The sequence below is a fragment of the Terrapene carolina genome, unplaced genomic scaffold (genome assembly GCF_002925995.2).
Source record: "Terrapene carolina triunguis isolate 2854851 unplaced genomic scaffold, T_m_triunguis-2.0 Scaffold714, whole genome shotgun sequence".
Classification (NCBI taxonomy): domain Eukaryota; kingdom Metazoa; phylum Chordata; order Testudines; family Emydidae; genus Terrapene; species Terrapene triunguis.
In genome coordinates, this window is record NW_020665065.1 from 5,265,222 (window position 1) to 5,291,004 (window position 25,783).

Consider the following 25,783-nt stretch of genomic DNA (forward strand, 5'->3'; position numbering starts at 1 on the left):
ATCAACATATTAAAGGCCTACATCCTGTTTTCTACTTCAATAAGAATGTTGAAGAAGAGGGTAGAGCTGTGACAATTAGCACAGGTTCAAATCATACTGCCTGCCCTGACACTGAAAGAATGGTTCAGAGGGGGCTCAGTGGAGTTTACTTATAGGTAAACCTATAGCTCTTATAGGTTCTCCAGAAACTAGCAAGATGAACACTTCCTCCCCAGCAGGTAGCAGTGCGTAGGGTATGGCCTGACTGTGCACAGCCTCATTGGCCACTCCCCCTGAGGTCCCTGGAGTGCCGCTGCACTCTAGCCAGCCACTCTGTCTGTCAAGGAGCGCTTGTGGCAGCATTCTGCATGGTACCGATGAGCTTACACTGGGAGACGGAGTAAGTCTCCTGTGCTCTCCAGCTCCCCAGTATGACTGTGCAGGGCAAGGTACAATTTAACCCTCTTTATTAATGTAAATCCCCAAGTGCCTCACCTTTTGGGGTTAAATGTGAATTATTCTATAAGGGAAATGATAAGAAATCTGCATTACGAAGGACTCAGCCCCAGCAGCATAAGCAACTAAAATATCAGGGGATGGTGCATTTGCTCCTGAATATATGGTGGGTCAGACTTGGCTGTTGGGCGCTGGTCCTTACAGCTGCATCTCACACTGAATTAAAAGGCAATGGAGAGGGTATGTTGCTATGTTTGTTCCTTCTTTGTATTTTGCCTTCTAACCATATATCTGCATGTTGGACTCTGACTCTGAGTTCCATGACTTGGCAGCGGGGAGCAGTATTTCTTTCCAGGGGACCTTAGCTACCCATTCTCTAAGTTTGTTAGTCTTTTCTTGAAGTCCCTTGTCCTTATTCTGCTGCTCTCACTTCTTCCTTTCCTTAGAATCATGAAATCTATCATTTCATGATCACTTTCATCCAAATTGCCTTCCACCTTCAGATTCTAAACCAATTCCTCCCTGTTGGTCAGAATCAAGTCTAAAATGGTGGTCCCATGGTTAGTTCCTCCACTTTCTGAAACAAAAGTTTGTCCCCAATACATTCCAGGAGCTTATTGAAAATTTTGTGTTTTGCCATATTAATTTTCCAACAGATGTCTGGGTAGTTAAATTCCTCCCATGCTACCAGGTCTTGTGTACTGGATTTGTTATTTGTTCTAAAAATGCCTCATGCATTTCCTCGTCCTGATTTGGTGGTCAATAGAAGACCCATACCAGGACATCACCCCTATTTTTTCCCTTTACGTAGAGACTTTCAACTGATCTGCCTCTCACTTTCTACAATCATCCTGACATTATGCGTGAAAGGACATTTCATTCCAGGTAATGTGAAATCTGTGTGCACTTGGTGCAGGATCACACAGCAGCTCTGAGTGTTAGAAGAATACACTTTAAATGCTGCGTTACGTTGCTACATGGTGCTGTGCTGTATTTTATACTTCTTTCTGGGGATTGGGTTGAAAAGCTATCTTTCCCAGCTTTTTGTGTTGTGACTACATATTTCTTTCCACGCTTAGATGCAGTACTAAAAGGGACAATTAAAACTATAGCTCAGGTGCTGAAATGGCCCATTTCTGTTTTTAAATGTTGCTTATCTTTAGTATAGATTAGTAAGAGTCTCACAGCACTTCTTCCAAGAGTAGGGTGTTAACCCAGGTGTCCTGGCCACATTCCAGCTTCAGTAATAACATCCTGCCTACCTATATTCCCCCTGTAATTTCAATTTCATGCAGTGTTCTTCACTTCCAGCCCTAAATTATTGTGCGGTTCTGTATTTCGTACCAGAAGTGGCTTTATATCAGCTGTGATTCCAATGGCCTTTATATAGTTTGTAAAGTGCTTTGAGATCCTTTACTATAAAAGTCACTATCTAAATATAAAATTATTATCATTGCAATTTTCTTTCCATGCTAGGTCTGTTGACTATGCCCTTCTGTTAATACATTCAGTTTAATAAAGCACCAAGCAATTTTAATCCTTGTGTGGTTTAAATAGAACACTACATAAACTGCATTGTGAGCAATGCAATCATAAATTAACATGTATTTATAAAATCAATTATTATCTAATCTCAGTCGAAATTCCATTTCTTGCAAGTGCCTGGACATTTTCTCACCAGTTTAAATAAATTGCATTATGCTACTACTTTGTGTACACAATTGGTATGTGGATTTGTTATACAGATAAAGTTTTGTCTACTTACTGGTCCAAAAAAACAGTTTAAACTTATTTTACAGCTCTCATATCCTAGAGAAATATTCGGCTGAGCAGAGAAAAATTCATTGTCCGCAGTCCCAGTGGGCTTTGTTCTATTTTGCAAGAATACATTTGGAGTCATATTCTGGCTTTTGATATGCACCAAGCACACCACTTCCATTGATATCAGTGGGAGCCCCTTGCATCTGCAGCCAGAAAACAGCCCTGGAGTCTTTACACTCTCCCATGGTAGGAAATTTTCAGGATTAATTGCTCTACACAGAATTAAATTGAATATTTAAGAAGCTTAGTTCTGTTTTCTTGCTCCTTTTTTACAGTGTAACCCATTCCTACAGATATAAGTTTCAATATGCAGAGAAATTCCCAGTCTCTGCAAAAAGAACTAACACCTCCCTCCCCCCCCCGCCTTGTTTTAATATGTTTTCTGGTGCCAAAACATACAGAAGGCTAATATGTCACAAAGGAAAAGTAAGAAGAATAGGACTGTTTCTAAGGCAACAAAACGTTTTTATTTTATTTCCCACTCACTTTTATAATGGTTCCTGTTGCTTTGAAACTCTCCAGGCATTTTGCAGGCAATAAAAGGGGCAAATAACTTTCTTTCCTGAAAGTCTTTTATTTGTGGTGTTTCTTATCTAAGCCAAAACATAACTGCTTAAATGGCAGATGCAGTTACCCTCTGTTTACACAGCACCTTGGTGACTGCTTTAAAAGCATACACCGATTTTATTACTATTATTAATTCCAATTATACAGCACAGCACTTCATTTTGTATGGTGTTTTTCATGCAAAGTCTCTCCCAAAATGTGTAAAAAAGTTAAATAATGCAAAGTTAAATACTAGCAGAAGGGAAGAGGAATTCAGAGATATAGGCAAGGGATAAGAGAGAAGTTTTCAGTTAAGATTTGAAAACGGATTGGCCTGATTCTCATTTACACTGAGGCCCCTTAAAACTGCTGTGGCATTACATTTCAACCCACGTTAAGGCCTCTTTGCATTCCACTGTGTAAATGAGAATCAGGCCCATTGTGTCTATAAGACAGCATTATATGGGAAGATTGTTCTAGACGGCAAGAGCTCCAGAATTAGGCTGTCTCCGTAAAGGAAGGGTGGTTGTCTTAATGGTCAAAGAGGAGGGTTGTGCTAGATGAGCCGCTGGAGCAGGGAGTCAGAAGCGAAAGAGGTGGAGTCTTTAAGGCCGGCTGGAGCAAAATCTATGGAGAATGCTGAAAAGTAAGGCAGTATTGAACTGGATCCTAAAATGAATGGGGAACCAGGGGAGTAGTCCGAGGATGAGGGGTGATATGGATCAGACTTATTGATACATTGGAGAAAGTGGGCAGCAATGTTTTGCAAATGCTGGAGTCTCCAAAATGAAGCCAAGGAGAAGGGAGCTGCCATAGGCAAAGTGAAGGCCTGGGTCAGAATCTCTGCAAAGTGCATGCCAAGCCTTCACGTTCAGTGAGCTCTAGAACTCACCAAACTCAGCCCAAATGTTAGTACAGAACAGTATTTTAAAATATTAACAGATTATTGCAATTATAAGTGCAGGTCTTCAATATTATTATGTTTTGAACTCTGTTAATCATATTTCTTCTTCCTTTCTCCTATCATCAGTATACTTCTTGCACACTTCCATGATTTCGTTCTAAAAGTGTATTTTTGTACAGTAAAGTATCAGCAAAGGCAAGCCTCCTTTAATGCATTTTAAATTATGTTGACTAATCCTGGATAATTCTGTTACAGTAACATGCAAACACTGACAGTCCTTAGTGGCTTGTACAGCCTTGTCAGACTTTTGTGTCTGAGAATCTGGTAGTTGTAGAGGCAGCAGGATGAGGTGGAGAGAGCTGAGCTATTAACAGTTCATCCTAGGCCCTCTAGTGTTGTTAGTCTACATTTTGGACTTGAAGTAAAGAAAATGAGAAGGATAGCGGTACCAACATCCCCTGATACTCCTAGCTATAGGCAAACTTCATGGTAACTGGGTAAAGAAATTCATTTTTAACTAAGTGACTCTATGACATATTAGATTATAACATCCAAAAATAATTGTTGGACTTCTTAAGAACCCAAGTAGTCGTGGATCCCCTTCTTAATGTTTTAGAGAAATGATTTAATATAAGACTTCATCTTTTTTATTTACAGTTCCAAAATACTGCCCTTAAAGTTAAAAAGCTAGACAATCAGACCACACTGCTGTCTACCTCACTGGAATACATGGCCACCACTAGCAACAACTGCCAGCTTTGTTAGTCTAGTTCCAGGCACATACTATAAGTAGCACAGAAATGTTTAAAATCAAACCTCTAGTTGGGCATAGGAATGTAACAGAGCAGAAATAGACCAGATAGCAGATATTTTCAACAAGACACAGGACAAATACACTTTACTTGGATCCTGCTAGTTAGTGCCTCTAGAAGTGAAGATCCACATTGCAGATGGGAAAAGAGAAGAGGGCCTTTAGTGTCAGTCAGAATATGACATTCTTTAGGCTGTAACCTGGATATCCTGGGTGTGTTTGCTTGTGCAAATACAGTGCTTTAAAAACCTTCACTTACCACAACTTCATGGCCCAGAGGCTTAGTAACAGGATATAGAGCCTACCACCTATAAATTGTCACTTGGAATCATTATCCAGCCCAGGTTGATAGTGGCCTGTGTGAAATGAGTTTGGTGGCCATAATCCAGTTTGGTTACCAGAAGACAATTGTCCACATCACAGAAGTTTCTGCTTATAAGTGGCCCTGAAAATTCTGTATTGTTTTGCTCCATATGTGGATCTCTATTGAAGTCAGTGGGAGATTTGCATGTGAAAGGACTGTAAGGTCAGACCCTGATTAATCTGTATGTAGAGAGTCCCTTGCCTTCCCAGCTGCCAAGCAACATATATAGTAGCTGACAAACATTTGTATCCCAAATGTGTCCATTATAGTCCCACAGTATGTAGAAAGCAATACTCATTTTAAATTATTTTCAGTACATAACATCTAATTTGATTTTCATGGATTTCCAGGTACTACTTTTCATAGTTCACAAAAGACATCATACTTGTTGATTACAGGGTCAACTCAACCTTTCATTCTTCGGAGGTGGATAAATTGACTTCCATGCAGTTACTTTGTGTTAGTCTCTTTAAGGAAGCTTTCAGCCATAGGTCTTGTTCACTCTTTGTAGACATTAGAGATCCTAAGGAGCTTTTCATAAGAGGCAGGGTCTGCCCCTGTGTCCTGGGTCAAAATTTCCCCTCTTCCTCTCCCATTTTGCTTTGTGCTGTGAGTAGGTTCTCCATGTTTCTGGCACACACTTGCCCACAGGTGGCTGTTTTTCAGTGGGGCTAGATGTATTTAGGTCCTGTTTCAGCTTTACACATGTGCTTAACTTTACACATGTGAATCCATTGAAACCAATGACACTATTCATGTGCACAAAGACAGCATGTGCACAAGTGCTTCCAGGACCAGAGTCATAGTCCGTTACACTCTTTGAGATCCTATAAAAATATAAAGTATTATTGTAAATCATAATATTATTATAAATTATATATGATCATAAATCATCATCTAAATTACATTTGTTGTTGTGGTGTTTTGTTTTGTTTTTTCTATTTTAACTGTGTATTGTTTTGGGAAATTATTGTATATGCTAATCTACAGTACTGTGAAATGTCAGCACAGATTGTCATACTTGCCAGTAAATGATGAAATCTTTTTTATATATTTATGCTTTAACTAGAATAGAAAACAATCAAAAATATTCATTTTTGCTTTCTATTTTTCATGGACATTGTACACTACTTTTCATATGTGAGAATTAATGTGATGATGGAGGAATGTAGATACAAGGACAATTCTATCATTGTTCCCTGTGCTTTTTCTTCTTCTTCATTTAAAATGTTTAATTCCCAACTTTCCCTTATCTTTTCCAGGCCAGTATGTGATTATGGTCCATGAAGTGACCATGCCCCCATTCTTGGGCCAGACTCTCCCAACTGCTTTCAAACTCTTGAGGGTTTTGCCAGAGAAAACCAAAGTCAAGAATATTAAAAAGGAAACTGTGAAAGCCACCAGCACGTAAAGAAGGAACATAAATGTGTAAAGAGTCAGGACCTTTATCCAGCACCCACTGAAGTCAGTGGAAGTTTTACCATTGAGTACAATGGGAGTTGGATTGAGTTCTTGAGCCTTGATCGTGCCCATGCAGTTGGGGATTAAGTTTGAATATTGTGGACCAATCAAAACAAAGAAATAATTGACCACCAGAGATCCATTTCACACTGGTCCTATCTGGTAACATTTTAGAAGACAAATAGATATTTCAGATTGTATTATGAGAAATAGGTAAAAGACTTTAATCAAATCTATTTTTCATCAGTACAGTAGAACCTCAAACTTATGAACACCTCAGGAATGGAGGTTGTTCGTAACTCTGAAATGTTCATAACTCCGAACAAAACGATATGGTTGTTCTTTTAAAAGTTTACAACGGAACATTGACTTAATGCAGCTTTGAAACTTTACTATGCAGAAGAAAATACTGCTTTCCCTTTATTTTTTTTAGTAGTTTACATTTAACACAGCACTGTACTTTTTTTTTGGTCTCTGCTGCTCTCTGATTGTGTACTTCTGGTTCCAAATGAGGTGTGTGGTTGACTGATCAGTTTATAACTCTGGTGTTCATAACTCTGAGGTTCTGTTGTATATAAATTGTGTGTATTTTAACAGAATTGAATTCAAATAACCTGGAGTTTATGCAACAGTTTGATCAGATAATGATGATGCTATAAAACCTGTTGAACCAGCTGGGCAGCTAATGGGTGAAAATGTACGTAGCAAATTAACTTTTATGGCCACTCTGAACACCTCTGTAATAACATGTTTACTAATATATTGTTCTGTGCATAAAGTCTTGTTCATTACCTACATATTAAAAACACTTGCCCACTACAGGATGACAACCAGGCTGCTATCTTCTCTCTTGAAACTGGTTCCTGTCATCACCTAAGGAGGATAAAAGCTGTGTTAATTATTCCAAAAATGTCTTTGTTGAATAGTCCAGAAATGAAGCTGACTGGTGATGGTGGTGGTGGTAAAGTGTTGAGTTGAACCAATTGTAACATATTTGTGTTTAGTGGCAGCTACTGTTGGAATTGCAATATAGAATGCCATAGTGGATGAAAGGTTCAAGAAGTAGTCATAAAACACATGAAAGTTAGCCATGCAACAAGAAAAGAACGGAGTTCTGAGTGTAAAAAGGGATCAGAAAAAAATAAGAGATTTAAAAAAATGTAACAAGAGCATCTCCTGGAAAAACAAAATCATTACTATCTGGCAAGGGTTTATCAGTGTGATTTACTACCAAATGCCAACGTCTAAAATGAAAAAGTAGAGCAGGGGGAAAATATGTTAAAACTGAAAATGGGAAATTTTCTTTGATGTGTCTGCTTGTTGATTCAGAATTCCCCATTTTCAATCATCATAGTTTTTTTAAAATTATTTTTTGAGATTAAAACCTTACCTGATTTTTAGCATTGTATTAAGTGCATTGACTGACTGCAGAGTACAGAGAGCATTGAAGGGGGAAATTATGTACTGATCTCCATAGACTGCTCAGAGCTGAGTTCTGTGTAAGCTCCAACACTTTGTCTTTCACCAACTGAAGCTGGTCCAATAAAAGATATTACCTCACTTACCTTGTCTCTCACATACTTGAAGGTTTATATATCTCCTGACCAAAAGACTTTCATTATTTCACATCACAAATAAACCAGGGATCCTGTAGATCTCTGTTAAGTCTAATGAGCTCCTGTGCACAGTGGAGATTGATGACATCTGAAGCTAGGCAGACAAAATTAATCCATAAGAATAGGTTCAGCATCTGTTCACAGCACTGAGTCAAGATCATACTGTGGACATTAACAACAAGGAATCTGGTGGCACCTTAAAGACTAACCGATTTATTTGGGCATTATCTTTATCGCCTCCATTGAAGTCAACAGTAAAACTTCTATTCACTTCAAACAGAGCCATATGAGGCATTCAAAACCAGGTAGGCAGTGCTCACCCTGAGGAGTGTTTGCTGGATAGACATTTCTGTGATCACCTTGGGAACACAGGTAAGGCAGTAAATATATGCTGCAAGGGGTCACTACAACTTTCTGTAACCTCTAATGGCTTGTTCAGAGCTGCATGACTCAAATCCTTCATTCCCTTTTACTTTATGAGACCAACCTTCTTTTCTGTTCCTTACTTTGTTATAACCACTATAATTTTGCTGGAGTAGTATTGCTAATTATTACAAATAACAGTAGTTCACACCTTTCTCGCACTTTTCATCCAAGAATCTCAGTCAACACATTTCTTGAAGTCCTATCCATCAAGTCTTTAAATCAAGATTGGATGTCATTCTAAGAGAGATGCACTAGTTTAGCCAGAAGTCACTGGGAGCGATGCAGGAATCACTGGGTGAAATGTTCTCACCTGTGTTTATGCAGGAGGTCAGATTATGTGATCGTTACAGTCCTTTCTGGCCTTTAAAATCTATGAATCTTACAGCATTAATTAACTAAGCATCTAAACAACCCTGTAAAGTAGGGAGGTGTTGTTATTCCCATTTTACAAATGGAGAAACTGAGGCATGGAGCAGTAACTGGGCCACAGCCACACCGTGGGTCAGTGGTGGTTTGGGAATAGAAACCAGGAATCCTGACTCAGTCCTCTTACTCAGGACTTTGTACTTTACCTTTGTGCTAATATGGTGCTAAGTGCTCTTACCGGTCTCCTTTTTTAATTCATGAGAAAAGCCTCTTAAATCATTAAACCTCCTTTCTCATGGCTATTTTAGCCTAGCATAGAAAGCTAGAGTATTTACATACCATCTCTCTTTTGTTGTTTTGTTATATATAAATACATATGCAGCTTATGGCTGACAAGTTCTTTACCATTAACCAAAAAGGAATCATGGAATATCCCTTATCAAATACATGATCTACTGTCACAGCCCAACCAGAAGATAAATCAAACACTGCAATCATAAGTCTTTCTTCTTCTCTAGAATTAGCAGATTTTTATCTCTCTCCCTCACCCCCTCTCTGAAGAATGTTTCTGTAGTGGACAAACTCCTGGTGTGCTAGGTCTCCATGTCAGTAGACCTTGTTAACTGGCCACTCGCAGTTCTTGTCAGACATCAGAATAATGAGCTACATGTGCTATTGATTTAATGACATCTCTCGCTACTAGGAATCGATCTTATGCTTTCTGTGCACTAAAGCCAAATTAACAATAGGTTCATTCAGGGTTAGCTAACTCTAAAGATCTACAGGCTTTGAGATCATGTTCCCTGTCAACGTGTGAGTTATACAGTATAAGCCTTTTAGAAGATCAGGACTCTGTCTTTCTGAAGTAATCAGTTTAAAAGTCTAATTTCCAAACACTCTAGCCCCGATAAACTATTATCCCACCCTCTACTGCATTGAAATCCCCATTACAGTGAAGCAAGGGGAGCAGGAGTCCTTGAGATTATAAACTACACCTCTTTTTCTTTTCCTAATAAGACTTGTTGGGTTGCCTGTTATCATTACAGGAAATGAACATGTACATCTAAGTGGGTAGAATGGCTTTGCTCTCAGATAAATTGCCCAAATGTAAATATAAATCCTCTGTAGTGAGATTCTGTACAGTTTCCCCAGGAGAGGGGGTTCCTTGCTATGAAAGCGGTGCATGCTGTCATACATTAAATAAACATCAACGTGTAGCATGTGGTGTAGGCCAGAGAAGGATCTTCAATGGCCCTTGCTATATGCAATTTTCGAGACATATGGTCCCCTGGGTGACTCATTTTTGGAAAATTGCTAAAATACAGACAACTCTAGCAGCAAGTTTTGGTTTTGTTTCCTTGAAAAGCTGCCATCACTTTGTTCAGAGTAATATCCTGGGAGATCACCTGGCGAGAAGCACTCACTGTCAACAGTACCTGAAAATAAAGGTTTTAATTAAAAGTGGCATTTCTGAATCTCCTGCTGGCTGCCATATTATTGTGAATTTGACATTGTTTATGGCACCCGCAGAAGCCAGAGATCATAAAAAAGATTTGATCTTGCCTGGGAATTTATTTTTATGTGGTATTTTTGCAGGTTTTAACATCAGAAGAAGAATTTTTACTTTGAAGTTTAAAATAAATGCAAAGTGTTTACAAACAGCAAGTTCTTCTGATCCTTAAGCCAGCTGAAAAGCAGGATCGAACATTACCATATAGTTTTAGTGTGAAACAGGAGTAGAAAACACTGGGTGTTCTGACAAGTTGAAAGCTGCTGGTAAAGATGCATCAGAATGACAGTTTTTAAATGACTTTGGTGTAGGCTCCAGGGCCCAGAGGTATTTAGGTACTTAATTGCTATTTGACTTCAATGGGAATTAGGTACCTAAATACCTTTGAGGATGTCGGCCTAGGTGATCAGTCTTAAGGTGCGATCATACAGTTATTCACTCAATGGAGCTACTTGCATCAAAATAGATACAGTTTATTTATGTAGAGATATGTATTCTTTTTCTCTTCCTCCTTTGTTTAGCTCTGTCATTATGGAAGGCAGTGATGAGAATAGATGGGTTGTACTACAGATGATCTCCAGCAAGTTTTTAAGATAAATGACCTTCCTATATTACAGCGCTTTTAGAGGATTAAAACCCCTCCTCCCCCCAGAATGCTAGCAAAATAGCAGACCACAATTGGTGAGATGGGAATTTATTCCTGTAAAGCACTTGTGCGTGGTGCTGCCTCACAAATTGCAGGTTGTAGTAGCTGCATTTTTCTCTCTCAAAGAAAAGGCAAATGTATTACCTTGTCAGGTGTAGGTTACGTAGATCCTCCTGCCACAAAGGTTATGAGTTGTACTGTGTACCTGTGTCTTTTGCCTTATTAATGTATATTGGGGCCAAATCCAGATCCTATTGACATCAATGTTAAAGTTGTCCCAGGTATTTGTATTAATTCCATATATAAGGTAAAACTATTGCTTTCCAGGCCATAGATTTGTCATTAAAAATATCAACCAGTTTTGTGCAGACAAATGGGAGATTTTGAATACACAGACAGGTCTGCCAGTAAGAACTCAGAGCACATTTTGGAGGCACTTTAAAAGTTGGCCTCATGACTCATTTATATTGCAGCCGCCCTCCATCTTCTCTCTTCTATAAATGGGGATAATTCTTCCTTTGTCCATCTTGTCTATTTAGTTTGCTTCTTTGGGACAGAGAATGTCATTTTCTGTATGTTTGTACAATGTCCAGCAGAATGATGCTCCAATAATGAACTGAGGCATCTAAGCAGTAATATAAATGATTTTTTAAAATGTTCTGTTTGCTACACATATGTACCACATATTCAATCTGAAAAATGTTTTTATATTACTAAAATTAACTACAAAATATATTCACTAAAAATTAGCTCTTTTTTAGTGGCTTTTGGGAAGTTTTGGAGAGAAGGTGCCGTTTCCATGCCCACAACCACTACTGCGATTTGCTTTCTCTTGTTGTCTCCCAATGAAATGTACATTCCAAATTCTTCTAGTAGAGAACTAGCCTCAGGATTTTATGGGCCCAGAATGTAAAATATATGTAGGGCCAAATTCCCAGCTGGTGTAAATTGGCATAGCTCTGTTGAAGTCAATGGCAAAACTCATGCTGATTTCAATGGAACCAGGATTTGGTCCAAGTACACATTAACAAGCTACTAGTATATGAAGACAATCGAGGTACACTGATTTACAGCAACTGAGGATCTGACTTACATATTTTACATGCACACACACAACCTACATTTGTTCAGATTTTTTTATTATTATTATTTCAGGTGATAAACCTAGGAGGGAGAAGTGTGATCATATTTGGATGATTCAAGTAGTGAAAAATATGAACATGGTCACATAAAAATGAAACAGATGTCCATAAAAACTTTCATACTATCATGCTATTTAATTGTTACCCTTCACCATTCCTTTCTTCTTCTTCCCTTTTTTTTTTTTTTTTTTTTGGACTCCATTTTTCCTCAATAGTAGTGCAAAAGTTGGCTTGACTTTATGTTCTCAGCACAAAGAGTGCTCTGTTAACCAGCAAAATGGCAAAGAGGTCTGGCACTGAATTGGATGCTGTCCAGCCTAATCCATCCCAGATACTGGATGGTTGTTCATTTCCAACAGAGCTAGTACCTCTGCACTAATAGAAATCTTCTGTGGGAGATGCAACAGTCTGTCTTTAGTTTTGAGTAAAGTAAGTAAGTAACTGTTCTGCCCAGTATTTTGAGTATTACTGCCTTGAGAAATCACAATTACACCTTCGTAGTGTTTCATTGAGCTATGTTTTCTTTATTGGCAATATATATGGATTCAGAGTAAGAGGAGAAGAAGGTCCTAACAGGCAAACAGTGATAAAGATGCCCTTGAATTTTGAGTAGTTTTGTATTTTAATGAGTATTTCCCACACCTCTAGTAAGCCTGGGATGGCGCGAAAGGGGTGAAAGGACAAGAAAGGAGCAGTATCTTCCACCTCCGCCATACACACACACTGTGGGGATGGTGGGGAGACCAGGAAGAGTGCATGTAGCACTGCCCCAGCCACTCCTGTTTGGGGATCTGCTCCTCTCCAAGGAGGGTGTTCCCATGGCCTCAGGACCCATCCAAGTCACACCCCAGCTAGCAAGGTGAGCATTTGTTAGGAGTATTTCCCACACCTCTACTAAATTCCATGAAAAAATCCCATCAGACTTAACATGTTCTGCAGCAGATAATGTCTATTATCTAAGCAAATCCACAAACAGGCATTTTGCATCAGTTCTAAAAATTCCATACCACTGAATTAGTAACTTCAGAAACTAGTGTAATGAAATGGCCGAAATAATCTCCTATAAAGCATACAATGAAAGCCCATGTGTATTGACTTCCAGTGGCTCTGAGCTGCGTGAGCATGTCCAGCTCCCTTGTTGTCTTTGTAAAGGTCAGCATGTGACGGCACTCAGTTTTCTTTGATGGGAGATTGATTTAAAGTTTTCTACTTGTGTCATATAAGATATGTGATTTTCTTTCTTCCAAAATATAAATGTTTCCTGTAGTTAATGGCCATTCCTGCTCACTTACATTATCAGACACATCAATTGTGATTTCCTGTTCTGCTTCATAAGTTTTACTAGGGGAGACCAGGAACACATGACACATAGCCGTGCTCTGTCATGTGGGACAAACTATAAATAGGAAAAATTCTAAAGGCAAGAGGCTGGATTCACCCCAGGGTAACCTAGTTTTATGGCACGATGTTAGTCCATCACAGTCAATGGAATTACACTGGCCTAATCTTGGGCTAACCCTGTAGGGATTCAGGCAATAGCAATAAAATTGGAGATCATAAAACTAAAATTATTTAGGCCAGGTCTACACTAACACCCCAATTCGATCTAAGGTACGCAACTTCAGCTACGTGAATAACGTAGCTGAAGTCGACATACCTTAGTTCGAATTTACCGCGGTTCAGACGCGGTCCACACACGGCAGGCAGGCTCCCCCGTCGACTCCGCGGTACTCCTCTCGCTGAGGTGGAGTACCGCAGTCGACGGCGAGCACTTCCTGGTTCGAATTATCGCGTCCACACCAGACGCGATAAATCGAACCCGGAAGTTCGATTGCCAGCCGTCGAACTACCGCGGTAGTGTAGACAAGCCCTTAGTCTTGAAAGGAAGAGAGCGGTAAGGTGTTAAGGATTAAACTGGGGGTTAAGTTTAAATAAGGTATAGAGCAAAATTCTCAGCCTCTCTTTTGCTGTCCCCTCACACAAGAATGAGGAATCATTTGGGGTTCAGTCCTTCAAAGTACATAGCACCCTCAAATCCTATTGAACTCAGCGGGAGTTGAGGGCACTTATCAACTTGCAGGATCAGGCCCCTGGCAGATGAATGTCCTGGAGTTTAACTAGTGCTAGCACAGGGGGTTCTGGGTAGTCTGTCAGCCCCAGAGTCCAGTTTGCTAATGGCAGCAGTGGGAGTAGGAGTTTACCTGCCCAGCAACTGCAGGATGGAGTGTGGCTATCCTCCTGCCACCCAAAAGACCTTTCTAGAAAGTGGGAGGAGGGCACATCAGCCACTCTGCGTGGTACCAAAAGCTGCAGGATGAGAGGAAGAATGGCTAACCAGTGCCCCTAAAGAGCGTTGGAGGAAAGGGAGTGAGCCACTTGGTCTGAAAGAGACTGACTAGGGTGGGAGTCACATGCCAGTTAATTCAAGAAACTAAACCCCTGCCTTGACTTCTGCTAAGCCAAACCTGACCAACAAAGTTCTTCCTTGCTTTTGAGTAGCTCTGGTATTTACCAGGTAATCCAAGATTTTCCTTCAATGGTTCCATAACCAGAGAAAGCCTCACTTTCTTAAGCGTTCTCATTTCCTCAGATACCTTTGGACTCCCTTCTTCACTTGGCAGCCCCAGGTTACTGAGAACATAGTACCACCAAGCAACTTGCCTAATATTTGGACACTGGTCTGGGGATGAAACCTACGTTTTAAAAGTATTTGAGGGGGATTCCCTTAATATTGTGTAGGAACATTTTCTACAAGTCATCATCACATAGTGTCAACCCCAATTCTCCCTTTCGAACAAGAGGAATGTAGGACCCAAAAACCTTTTCAGCACAATCTCTGAGCAGACGGGAGTGGAGCCCAAGCCAGGAAATGACAGCATCTTCTCTGTGCTGTTGCTGGGTTGTTGTTGTTTTTTTTCCACACAAATCTGTAAATCTACTTAAGCAAAACTTAACTGTTCCTAGGTTTCTCACAGTCTCTTAAATCTAGTGAAAATCAATTTTCTTTTGTGCTTTATGAGCAATTATTATTATTTCTAGGTATTATGTTAGTACCTAGAGGCCAGGTCCCCGTTATGCCAAACTCGGTACAAACATATAAGAGAGAGATGGTCCCTGCTCCAAACAGTTTACATTCTAGGTGGATTATGATGTATTATGTAATGACGTAGGCTGCAGTTTTCAAAGAGGCCCAAAGGAGCTCGTTTCCTGACTCTCATTACATTTGGGTGCCTAACTCCTCAGGGCCTTTTAACCATGTCATTTGTTGTGTGTGTGTGACCATAAAGGTAGTGGGGGAGGACAGGCATAGGAGTTGCCTCTTTAACCCCATTGAAATGCATTGGACTGTGAAGAGATTAGTGAAGAAATGAAATGGTTAGTACCGTAGGAAATATTTTGCTAAGAATTACTGAGCTGATGTATTTTTCCTAGAAGGTAAATGCATGATTTTTGTGGGTGCCTTGGAACCCAAGTACAGATCACATGATTATTCCTCATGGTCCAGAAACTAGTCTGTTACAACATTGATGCTCACCAATGATATTTTATATTTATCTTTAAGCATCAAAGCACTTTGCAGACATTGTCTAATGAAGCCACAAGATGCCCACTTTTGGGTAGGTAAATATTGTTACCTTCATTTTCTTAGTGATGGGCCTGAACTAAAACATCACAAACTCTGGGAAAGTTTGGACCCAAATCCAGATCCATCTCTGTGTTTGCAGATGGGGCCAGACCCAGCACTGACTTAGACCCTGTGTAAGCCCACTGATGTCCGTGGGACAATGGAGAGTTGGTGTTGATCAGGCCCAGAGGTAGTAAAGTGATTTGGAATCGGCAGTGCTGTCTAAAAGTAAAAATTATTATGATTAGGCAATGGGTCACCAAGCATTGGGGAGCTATAAATAAAACCTAGATAGCTAGTTCTTAACATGTCTGTGTTCTGTAAAATAGTGTTAGACTGTTACCACTCTCCTCGCATGGGCTTGTTCTCAATCACCATGTTATACTACTAGAGGTCTTTATTCACCCAGATTCCTCACCCCAGGTCAGTGTTTGGGTCACAGCAACCTGACACAGGTAAGGGATGGAGGGAAAGGTGCACCAACAGATAGTTATTAACAAAGGGCAGATAGTGCCTTATCAGAGGTTAAACTAGGCCACAGAGTGTGGCCTGCCAGGTTGTCTTGTGCCTCAGCTCCATCATCAAAGAGGAGTTTCTGCAGAATATTTGAACACTGCATTTGCCAGGAGTTGTTTTGTTTAGTTTTCTCCCTAGAACCTTTCAAGCTTAGACTGTGCTAGGACTGTAAACAGTGGGCCAGATTCCGCAGTGACCTGTAGAATGCTATTTGAGGGTAGAATGTGTCCCTGTATAACTTTTGTCTGAGCAAATTACTTATTCAGCTTGCAAAGCAAATCTTATTGAAGGAAACTGGCAGCTTCTTCAAGAGAATGGAAGGGTGTGTGTGTGGGGATGGGTGTGATTAAATATTTTGTGGGTGTTAAACACACCACCATTTTTAAATACACATCTAAATAATACTTAAACAGAGATAATTCCCACACGCCAACACATAGTATACACTGTACACTTTTCTTGAAAGATCTCTACTTCCCCTTGGGAATCTTGTAGCATTTATCTCTTCATAGTGATTTCTGATGTTCATTGTACAATACTGCTTGTTAACGAATATGCAGTGGCACTGCATTTCAGAGTGATCATGTGTCTGTGTCTTCTGTGCTAGCCATGAAATTAATTAAACATGTTTCAGCAGGACTGTTTGTTCCACGGTTTAGTTAGAGCTATTACAGTTGCTAAAGAAATGCTGTGAGTTTGACTTCTTTTGACCTAATATTTTAATTCTATTAGGAAAAGAAAGAGCAAAATCTTAAGCATCAGTCATCAAACTTTGACTAATAAAATGACATAATAATATGGAGCTGTATGGTAACTAAAAAGCAAGAAACATTATCTCAGGTTTGACTTTTAAATTCTAGGACGTGGAAACAAACAACAAAAGAAAGCACAAAGTGAAAAAATAATTAAAGGACTCAATAATAGCTCTACTGATTTCTGTAAGAGATAGCTACACCAGCTGAGGTTCTGGTCCAAAGATGGAAAAATGGAACTCTCTTGCCCGGTAAGCTTCCTCATACTGATATCTTCCTAAATCATATCTAGAAATGGTGTACAAGGTTGGATCCACTGGCTGGAAACCATCTCCCTGCTTCTCTAATCCTATTTATTATTATTATAAGGAAAATGAAAACAAGAGACAAATGTGCAATGTAGAGAAAATGGATAAATAATACTCCATAATGATCAATCAGGAGGAAAATGTGCTTGGAAACTGGAAAACAAATTGTTCCAAAAGCACGAGTTGACATTGGTTAGTGTTTTTCTATAAGGCAAAGCTTTTTGTCTCCGTGGTAGCACACGGGTGCTGTGGTTGCCATGGTAAGGTACATGTTTTGTTATGAATACTATAAATAGTCATGTCATTGGCCAAGAACATAAGTGAGAGATGTTCTGGTCAGACTTCACGTGGGCTCTGGTCATGGCCACGATGGGTTATATGATTGTTTACATGGCAAATTAGATAGGCCCAGGAAGCCTGTCTCTGGATCATTATGGAAGCATTTGTCTTGGTGGCCATTCTCAGGTTAATGCTGCCACCAGGTATCTCTGTGAGTCCTCTGACCTTAAGTCCCTTTACTGGAGTATGAACCTGTATTATGCCTTCTTGCCTCCCTTCTCCCGCAACTCCCTCACTGTGATCAAAGCCAAGAGGGAATGGAGTGTGTTTGATGAGCAGAACGGGGAGTCAGGGCACCTGTGACAATTTGGGGAATCTAGCTGTGTACAACTTACAGATTCTGGTTATGATATGAAGTTATTATTATGAATTTGTTGTATCATGGAATGCCTCTGTGTTCTGTGGAATCCACCATTTGCTGACAGGACTAAAGTATATCTTTAGTGGTGTTTGATATGTATTGGCTATGTTTGATATGTATTGGACCTGATCCTGCAGTCTCTATGAGTTGTTCCATTGGCTTCAATGTCTCTATTCTTGTGAGTAAAGGTTGCCAGGATAAGGCCTGTAGGTGCCTGTATATTCCCTGCTCCAAAATTTGTAGGATCTAAGCAGAGGACTTCTTTTTCTAGGGCTCTCAATCCAGCATTTGCATCAGCATTAAGTTCACACTTAAAAAGAAATAGATCAATGGAATGAGCAGAAATGCAGGATTTACTTTGCATGCAATGCATGTTCCTTTGCAAGTCCAAACAAGAGGGCTGCCACACAAACAGACAGAGCTGTTAGAGGTTCCCTGCATTGTAACCACATGGCATCCTAAAAAATGAGCATCCAGAATCCCAGCAGATACACTGCTCGCCAGGCAATGATTTGGGGACCTAAATCTTCCTGTGTCACTCATGAGCATTTCAGATTTGCCTCTCTGCAAATGATGCCTGAACCACAACATCTGCAGGGAGTTTTTACAAACTATTTGTTACAGAAACATTTGCCTAATCATTCTCTTGTACATTTGAGAGAAGTTAAGAAAACAGCCTGCCACTTAATGTGTGACATTGCAATACAAGCAGCCGCAACAGGAGTGATATACAGTGCTCGATATTACTTGAATTCCTGCTATGAAACACATGCTCACGAGGAAGCACAGATGGCAGGGTTCTCACCTCCTTTGGTCCAAGAGCTGGACTTTCTAAATTAACCCTTTGGGGCTGGTTGGTGGAACAAATTCTGGGTCTGACATAAAGGCTAGTGGCATTTCCTAGGTACTCAGCCCCAGGTTCTCTTCCCATTTACACCAGTGTAAATCCAAAGTAACTCCATTGACTGGTGTAACTGAGCAGAATTTGGCCCATAGTTGTAAGAAATCCTTACCCACGCTGCTAGAGGAGAGGGTTACGTACATAAAGATTTCCTGTAGCTCAGCATAATCATGAATACAAACAAAAAGTCCTTCTCCCAGGCTGTGTTTCAGGGTGATTATAGCAGACTGTGGGTGGTGCAAGAAGGCTGAAGAGAGTTTTGTGTCACCAGAGGGGTAGTAACCTCATGTTTCCTTGGCCACCTCATTGCTCTATGAAATAGAAATTATATATAAAAGCAAGGAAAGCAAAGCTATGCAATTACAAGGGACCCTGCTGCAGGTGGGCAAGGGAGGTCATTAGCAGCCAAACCAAAATATCCCATGGGGACCAGAGTGGCACAGGGGACGCAGCCCTGACATGAAACAGCCCATCGCGACTCAGTTTCTAGAGACCAGAGAAGGGCCATTCTCTAGAACCATTGTTTCCCAAGCCTTTAAAAAGGGGGGCTTCTAATTCAGACATACATCCTGAAATGTATCCATGAACCTGCTCTGACTGAGAGCAATAGGGGTGATGAGTGCAGTCAAGTGGGATAGATGAGACAGGCAGATTAAACCCTTATGAGAATAGTGTGAAGGGGCTAAATTCTGACCTCATTAACAGCTCTGCAACTGTATGCTGTGGCACTGGTGTACCTCAGAGCAGAATGGGGACCAAAGTGTTTGTCAAACCAGTTTTACTCACCATTTTCTGCAGTGGTGCCCTTCGGTGCGATAGGAAAGGGTCTGTGTAAGTCAATAAGATAATCAGCTGTTCCCTTGGATGCTGAAAGACTGGGCTCTGTTTCCGTCATTGTGCTCAGAATGTTCTTTTAGTGATTGCTTTTGTTTGCTTCTTTCCAGTTTTTTTCAAATGTGCCCAACTTTGGGTGCATGTTCAGATCTTCAGCAAAATAACGATCAAGTTGACCAATACTACCCGAGTACATGAACTGAGCCCAGAAATCAGCTGATAACACATGAAACAAATGAAATTTAAATCCTTAGGTGTCTCCACAAACACCAGCCTGCATGCATGTGAGTTATTGTGGGGTTGTAGGGTTGCTCACTAGTGTTGGACTGTCCACCAGGTTTTGTCAATTTAGAGCTGGAGTGACAGCCCTGGAGATTGCTGATCTGCATTCATCCATCAGATAAGTTCATCATGGGCAGTAATAGGGCAAGCCTCCCCATGTTGCTTATTGATGTGCCCCAAGGGAAAGTCTCCAGAGTTCATTCGGTCCTTATCTTCACTGCTAAGATTGCTAGTCAGAGTCCCTGTCAGTGCCAACTGTGACATGAACATCTCTCAACTGGGAAATGGGTTCAGTCCACCAAGTCACAGTCAATGAGCCACTGAACATTCATCAGTGGTCCAGTCAGTCTTGGCTGTCATTTGGCTCCTTTTAAACAGGCGAACTAGAGGTGGAAAGCTCTGGAGACCCATTATCCAAGCTCCTCAGATAGTGGGACCTAAGCCACCTTTCTACCTCCCCCAGTTCTAGGGCTATCAACAGCCTAAAGGCTGCTCTTAGTTGTGCTGTGGAGTGAGGAATGCTCTGCTGGCTAAGGATTGGATAAAGTTTCATGTACACCTCTACCCCGATATAACGTGACCCGATATAACACGAATTCAAATATAACATGATAAAGCAGTGCTCCGGGGGGCGGGGCTGCGCACTCAAAGCAAGTTCGATATAACACGGTAAGCTTTTTTGGCTCCCGAGGACAGCGTTATATCAGGGTAGCGGTGTACTCTGGCCCTGTCCTGAGCCATTCCCCTGGCCCACTGCCCTCTGTCCCCAACAAGCCTACACCAGTGAGGGGAAAGTAGATAGTGTAGAGCTGATTATAGCTCTATGCCACTTGAGGATTCCCCTATGTCAAGATTGAGCCCAGCATCCCTTTCCTAATAATAAACTGGGGGGAGGGGAATGTTATGTCTGCGTTACTGATATTCCTGAGAAGCACAATGCAGCCTTCTCTGTAGCATCTCAAATGCTACCACTGCTAATACATTTACTCCAAAGAAGAGCTGTGGGCAGATTGAAAAGATTTCCTGCTAGGTGCACACCACGAGAATTGTTATGTCTATCTTACATCCCTTATTACATTTCATTGTCTGCAGAGAGTTAAGGGCAAGAGCAGTTGCTAGAGAAACTGTTCTGAAAAATGAGGTAACAGTGAGCCTATCTGAAATATATTCTTTCAAAACTTCAGAGTGTTCCCATTAGTGTGTAATTACCAAGAAATACATAATAAAAAAAAGACATTTGGCTTCCCAAACTTTGAATCTAATACCAGTTAATAGTTTCAGGTTACAGTTGTTTTAATGTTTTGTACGTAAAGGGTCAAAGTTCTAGCAAACATGTTCCTGGAGTTGTTGGCAGCACAGAGAGAAGTTCTGCTTTATTGCGCTTTCATAACTGTTCTGATTCCCATAGCCAAGAAAGCACCATTAGAGTTTTTATTATTTTTAATATTAAAAACACTTTTAAAAATATATTACAGAGGGACACCTGCAGGAGCTGAATAATCCTGAAAAATCTTTGGAAACTAACTCTACCTTGGAAAGGAATTTTTTTTTTTAATGCTAAGAAAAATATGAGGGGGAAAAAACCTTTAGTTGTGGCTTCATAGGAGCCATAAATTCCATTTAATAAGCTATCCTTTCTCTTTACACCCTCTAGCTTTTGTCTTCGCAAGACCAAGCAAGATCTTCCTTTTCATTGTTACTTCATTCACACTTGAAGCCTTTTAAAAATGTTATCATCCTAAATTTTAACCCCAAACCGAACTTGCAACACATACACTTATGCGTGTTGGATTTTTCATTCCATTACATGGGTGGAGAACATTCTCCCCAGAGCGAAGAAATCCAAAAGGAACAAAATAGCCCTGATGGAACAGAGTCAACATCTCTACAAGAGAGTCTACAGATGGAACTATCAACTTTTCTCCAATTCGGAGTTATGGAATCACAGAAATTAGGCATGGAAAAGATCATTAAGTCATCTTGTCCATGTCCCCTGCCAGTTCACAGTTGCACTCTGCAGTATGTTCTCCAGTGGTTTGTCTAGCTTAGTTCGGAATAACTGTATTGAAAGGGCTTCAAGTCTTTCCCCAGGAGACATAGCACAACAGGGCCTAACTGAGCCACTGATGTTGCTCTAATGCAAATATTAATAACAACAACAGTAGATGTCGTTAGGAAAATTGCCTTTGTCATTAGGACCAAACCTGCCATACACCTACTGTTTATGGTAACTAAAGCTCAGTGAATAATTGTCAGCTAACAGTTTATTCAATATATTTCTCCCGTCTGCAAATTGCTTGTAAACAGCTCAGATTTACTGGCAATTTGCTGAATCGTTTCTAGGAAAAATTCTTAATGTGTGGTTCATTTGTAAGCAGTTCTTTGGGAGTGTTCCAGATGTGAAATACAAAATCATTTGATTGGATGCCTAGGTCACATGGTATTTTCTGTGCCCTGTTTGGATGAGTGTCAATTTGGGGCAGTGTGAGCAGCAGGCACTACAGTGGGGAGGGAGTGTGTCCAGCATCTAGACCAGGAGACTTAAGTTCTCACCCTGGTTCTGCTACTGTGGGACTTTGAGCAGGTTGTTTAACCTCCCTGTGCCTCAGTTTACAAACCTTACCTGCTGTCAGCTGTGTTGAATGAAACTGATGCTAACTACCTCACCCAGGTTTTTGGTAGAGTTTATTAATGTTTGCAAAGCACAGTGAGATTCCTGGATGGAGGTTGTTAGAGAGGGGCAGTTATCTTTGCAACTGCATGTGGGACCCTGTTCCATGACTTACCAAACCCAGGGATTTGGAGAAATCCACGTCCGTCAAACATTACAGGGTGCTGTGTAGGTGCCAGAGAAAAGGCTTAATGCTTTATGATGTCACTCCTCAGATAGGGATTGCCTGAATATTTCTGCTCTCTGTAGTAGCAAGTATTTCAGTCAATACCCACTGTGACGGGTTGGGTCACAGAGACTCCATTGGGACTGTCACCTGATGTGCTGAGACTACTTCTGAGCCCATTTTCCCTGCCAGCTTAGGACTCCAGAACCCTGTCTTGTTGAGCCAGACACACCCCTCCACTCCAACACAGACCCAAGGTCTGAACCACGTCCCCAAAGCTGCAGGCTTTAACTGAAAACCACTTAGCAGGTACTCCTATCTTCAGCACCCAGGCACCCAGTTCCCAATGGAATCCAAACCCCAAATAAATCCATTTTACTCTGTATAAAGCTTATACAGGGTAAACTCATAAATTGTCCGCCCTCTATAACACTGATAGAGAGATATGCACAGCTGTTTGCTCCCCCAGGTATTAATTACTTACTCTGGGTTAATTAATAAGCAAAAGTGATTTTATTAAGTATAAAAAGTAGGATTTAAGTGGTTCCAAGTAATAACAGACAGAACAAAGTAAGTTACCAAGCAAAATAAAACAAAACATGCAAGTCTAAGCCTAATACATTAAACAACTGATTACAGATGAAATCTCACCCCCAGAGATGTTCCAATAAGCTTCTTTCACACACTGGACTCCTTCCTAGTCTGTGTCCAGTAATCACTCACACCCCCATAGTTACTGTCCTTTGTTCCAGTTTCTTTCGGGCATCTCTTTGGGGTGGAGAGGCCATCTCTTGAGCCAGCTGAAGACCAAATGGAGAGGCTTCCAGGGCCTTTTATATTCTCTCTCTTGTGGGTGGAAACCCCTTTGTTCTTCTGTGCAAAGTCACAGCAACAAGATGGAGTTTGTAGCCACCTGGGCAAGTCACATGCCCATGAATGATTCAGCTTTTTGCAAGCTGATGCCATTGTTTACATGTTAGTTTGAAGGTTCCCAGGAAAGCTCAGATGTGGATTGACGTCTCCCAAAGTCCATTGTCAGTTAAGTGTTTCTTGATTGGGCACTTACTGAGGATAGTCCTTTCTCAAGAAGCTGACCAAATGCTTCACTGAGGCTACTTAGAATCAAACACACTGAGATACAAGGACATAGCCAATATTCATAACTTCAAATACAAAAATGATACACACATACAGACAGCATAATCATAACCAGCAAATTACAATCTTTCTATAGAAACCTTACTTATCCTCCTTTGTATAAGATTTAGTGCAACTATAGGACCTTGGTTGCAACAATGATCTATACAGTCACAGTTCATGTCAATACCATCACACCCACTCTTTGTTCAAGTGCTCCCTTGCACTGAATCCTCTGTATTTCTCCTGGCATTAAGCCGCATATTTATATTATTGCACACTGCTGATTCCTAGAAGTCTGCATGTACTAGGATAGCAGACTGCAGAAATGCTCAGTTCTTGCCACCCACTGGGTGAGAGGGGCTGTTTTCCATAGGTAGCTCTGTAAGGCCAATTGCTAATTCTCTCCCATAGCTGCTAATTAAAAAGCCATATTTCACAGGTGGATGAGTGAAGAAGATGCTCTTAGACATGTGAAAGGGAAAGTATGTCGTTTAGGCAGAATTCTGGGGCCCTGTGGTTGAGGTGTCTGCAGGGTTGTGGAGGATAACCATGCTAATGAGTAAGTACTGGTGAAAGGGGGGGTGTGCTACAGGAAGTCAGTGTCTGGAGGAGACTACGTATGGTCTAAGGAACTGAAGAGCCACAGAATCAAATCCCAAGGGTTTAGCTCAGCCTTTCCAGGCACTTGCAGTTTGCCAGGTTGGGATCTGACAGATGACATCTTCAAAACGGAGTGATGGTTTTGGGTGCCTCAGTTCTTGGAATGTCCAACCTGAGACTCCTGCAAGGGTTTGCTTGGTAGACAGTGCTCCCCCTATGGAACTCAGGTCCCTTAACAGTGTTTCAGGTTGGGCATCCAAAATCACTGGCGCCTTTTGAAAATTTTAGCCTCAGGTCCTGACTCTCTATGCAGACATTAAAGATCCTCTGGGCCTCCTTTTGTGAGAGCAAGAGATCTGTCAATATGTCCTTGGCAAAAACCAGCCCCCCACTTGAGTTCTGTGTGATGTTGGTCTGCCTGGCAGCTGCCTCTACCCCAGAGATCTTGGGGTATGATTGACCTTATCCTGCTCTCATTAAAGTCAATAGTAGCTTGTGCCTATGACTTCAGGGGGAGCAGGATGGGTGCCATAGTTTGTAAAGTGATTTGCAGGATAGAGGGAGCTGCAGCAAGTGCTGCAAAGGTCAACTGTTGTTGTCTGTGTGGGAAAGAGGATGTGAAACAGACACAGTGCCAAATGAATCGTCCTCCCTTCTGCAAGGACAGGAGCAGAGTGGTGTTCAGGACAGCTACTTATCGACAATTTTTTTTTAAAGAAGTGGGCTCCTTTTATTTAGGAGACTGAGGGTGTGTCTACACTGCAGTGTAAACCCAGGGTTCACACTCAGGTTCAAGCCTAACCCCCTTCTATGTACATAAAAATCATGCTAACCCAGGGCTTGGACTCAGGGTCCAAGGGCCCCACAGGAGTGGAGGATCCAAGCCTGAGTCAAGCTGGGATCCAGGATTCAAGCCCTATAGCTTTGCAGTATAGATGCAGCCCCACTGGACTCATCCTCTGGGAATCCATCAGAAATATTCCACAATCCCATGGGCTGACTTTCTTTGTCCTCTGTACAAGTTTTTTTCACACTGCACCACGAACAAAGGACTAGAGTAGCTATACTTTGGGAGGGCGGTAGGAAGTCTGGGACATGAGTGGTTGGACTTGGGACCACATAATGCAGTGCAGACTTGGAACCCCAGGTTGAGCTCAGGGTACAACTGTTCCTAATCTGGGGTTACAGGTGAATGTAGATGCTCAAGCCCTAGGTTAATAAACTCAGGATCCGCTCACTC

At 41.0% G+C, this 25,783-nt stretch overlaps 1 protein-coding gene across 1 annotated transcript in view; it reads left to right on the forward strand.

Moving 5' to 3' along the window:
• The window catches only part of MORN1 (MORN repeat containing 1), an 88,112-nt gene extending 81,470 nt beyond the window's left edge, over positions 1-6,642 (forward strand). The window contains exon 13 of the mRNA XM_026660105.1: positions 6,046-6,642. Within this exon, the coding sequence (XP_026515890.1) occupies positions 6,046-6,292 (247 nt within the window). The 3' untranslated portion in view covers positions 6,293-6,642. The remainder of the gene's footprint in view (positions 1-6,045) is intronic.
• Positions 6,643-25,783: the final 19,141 nt, after the last annotated feature.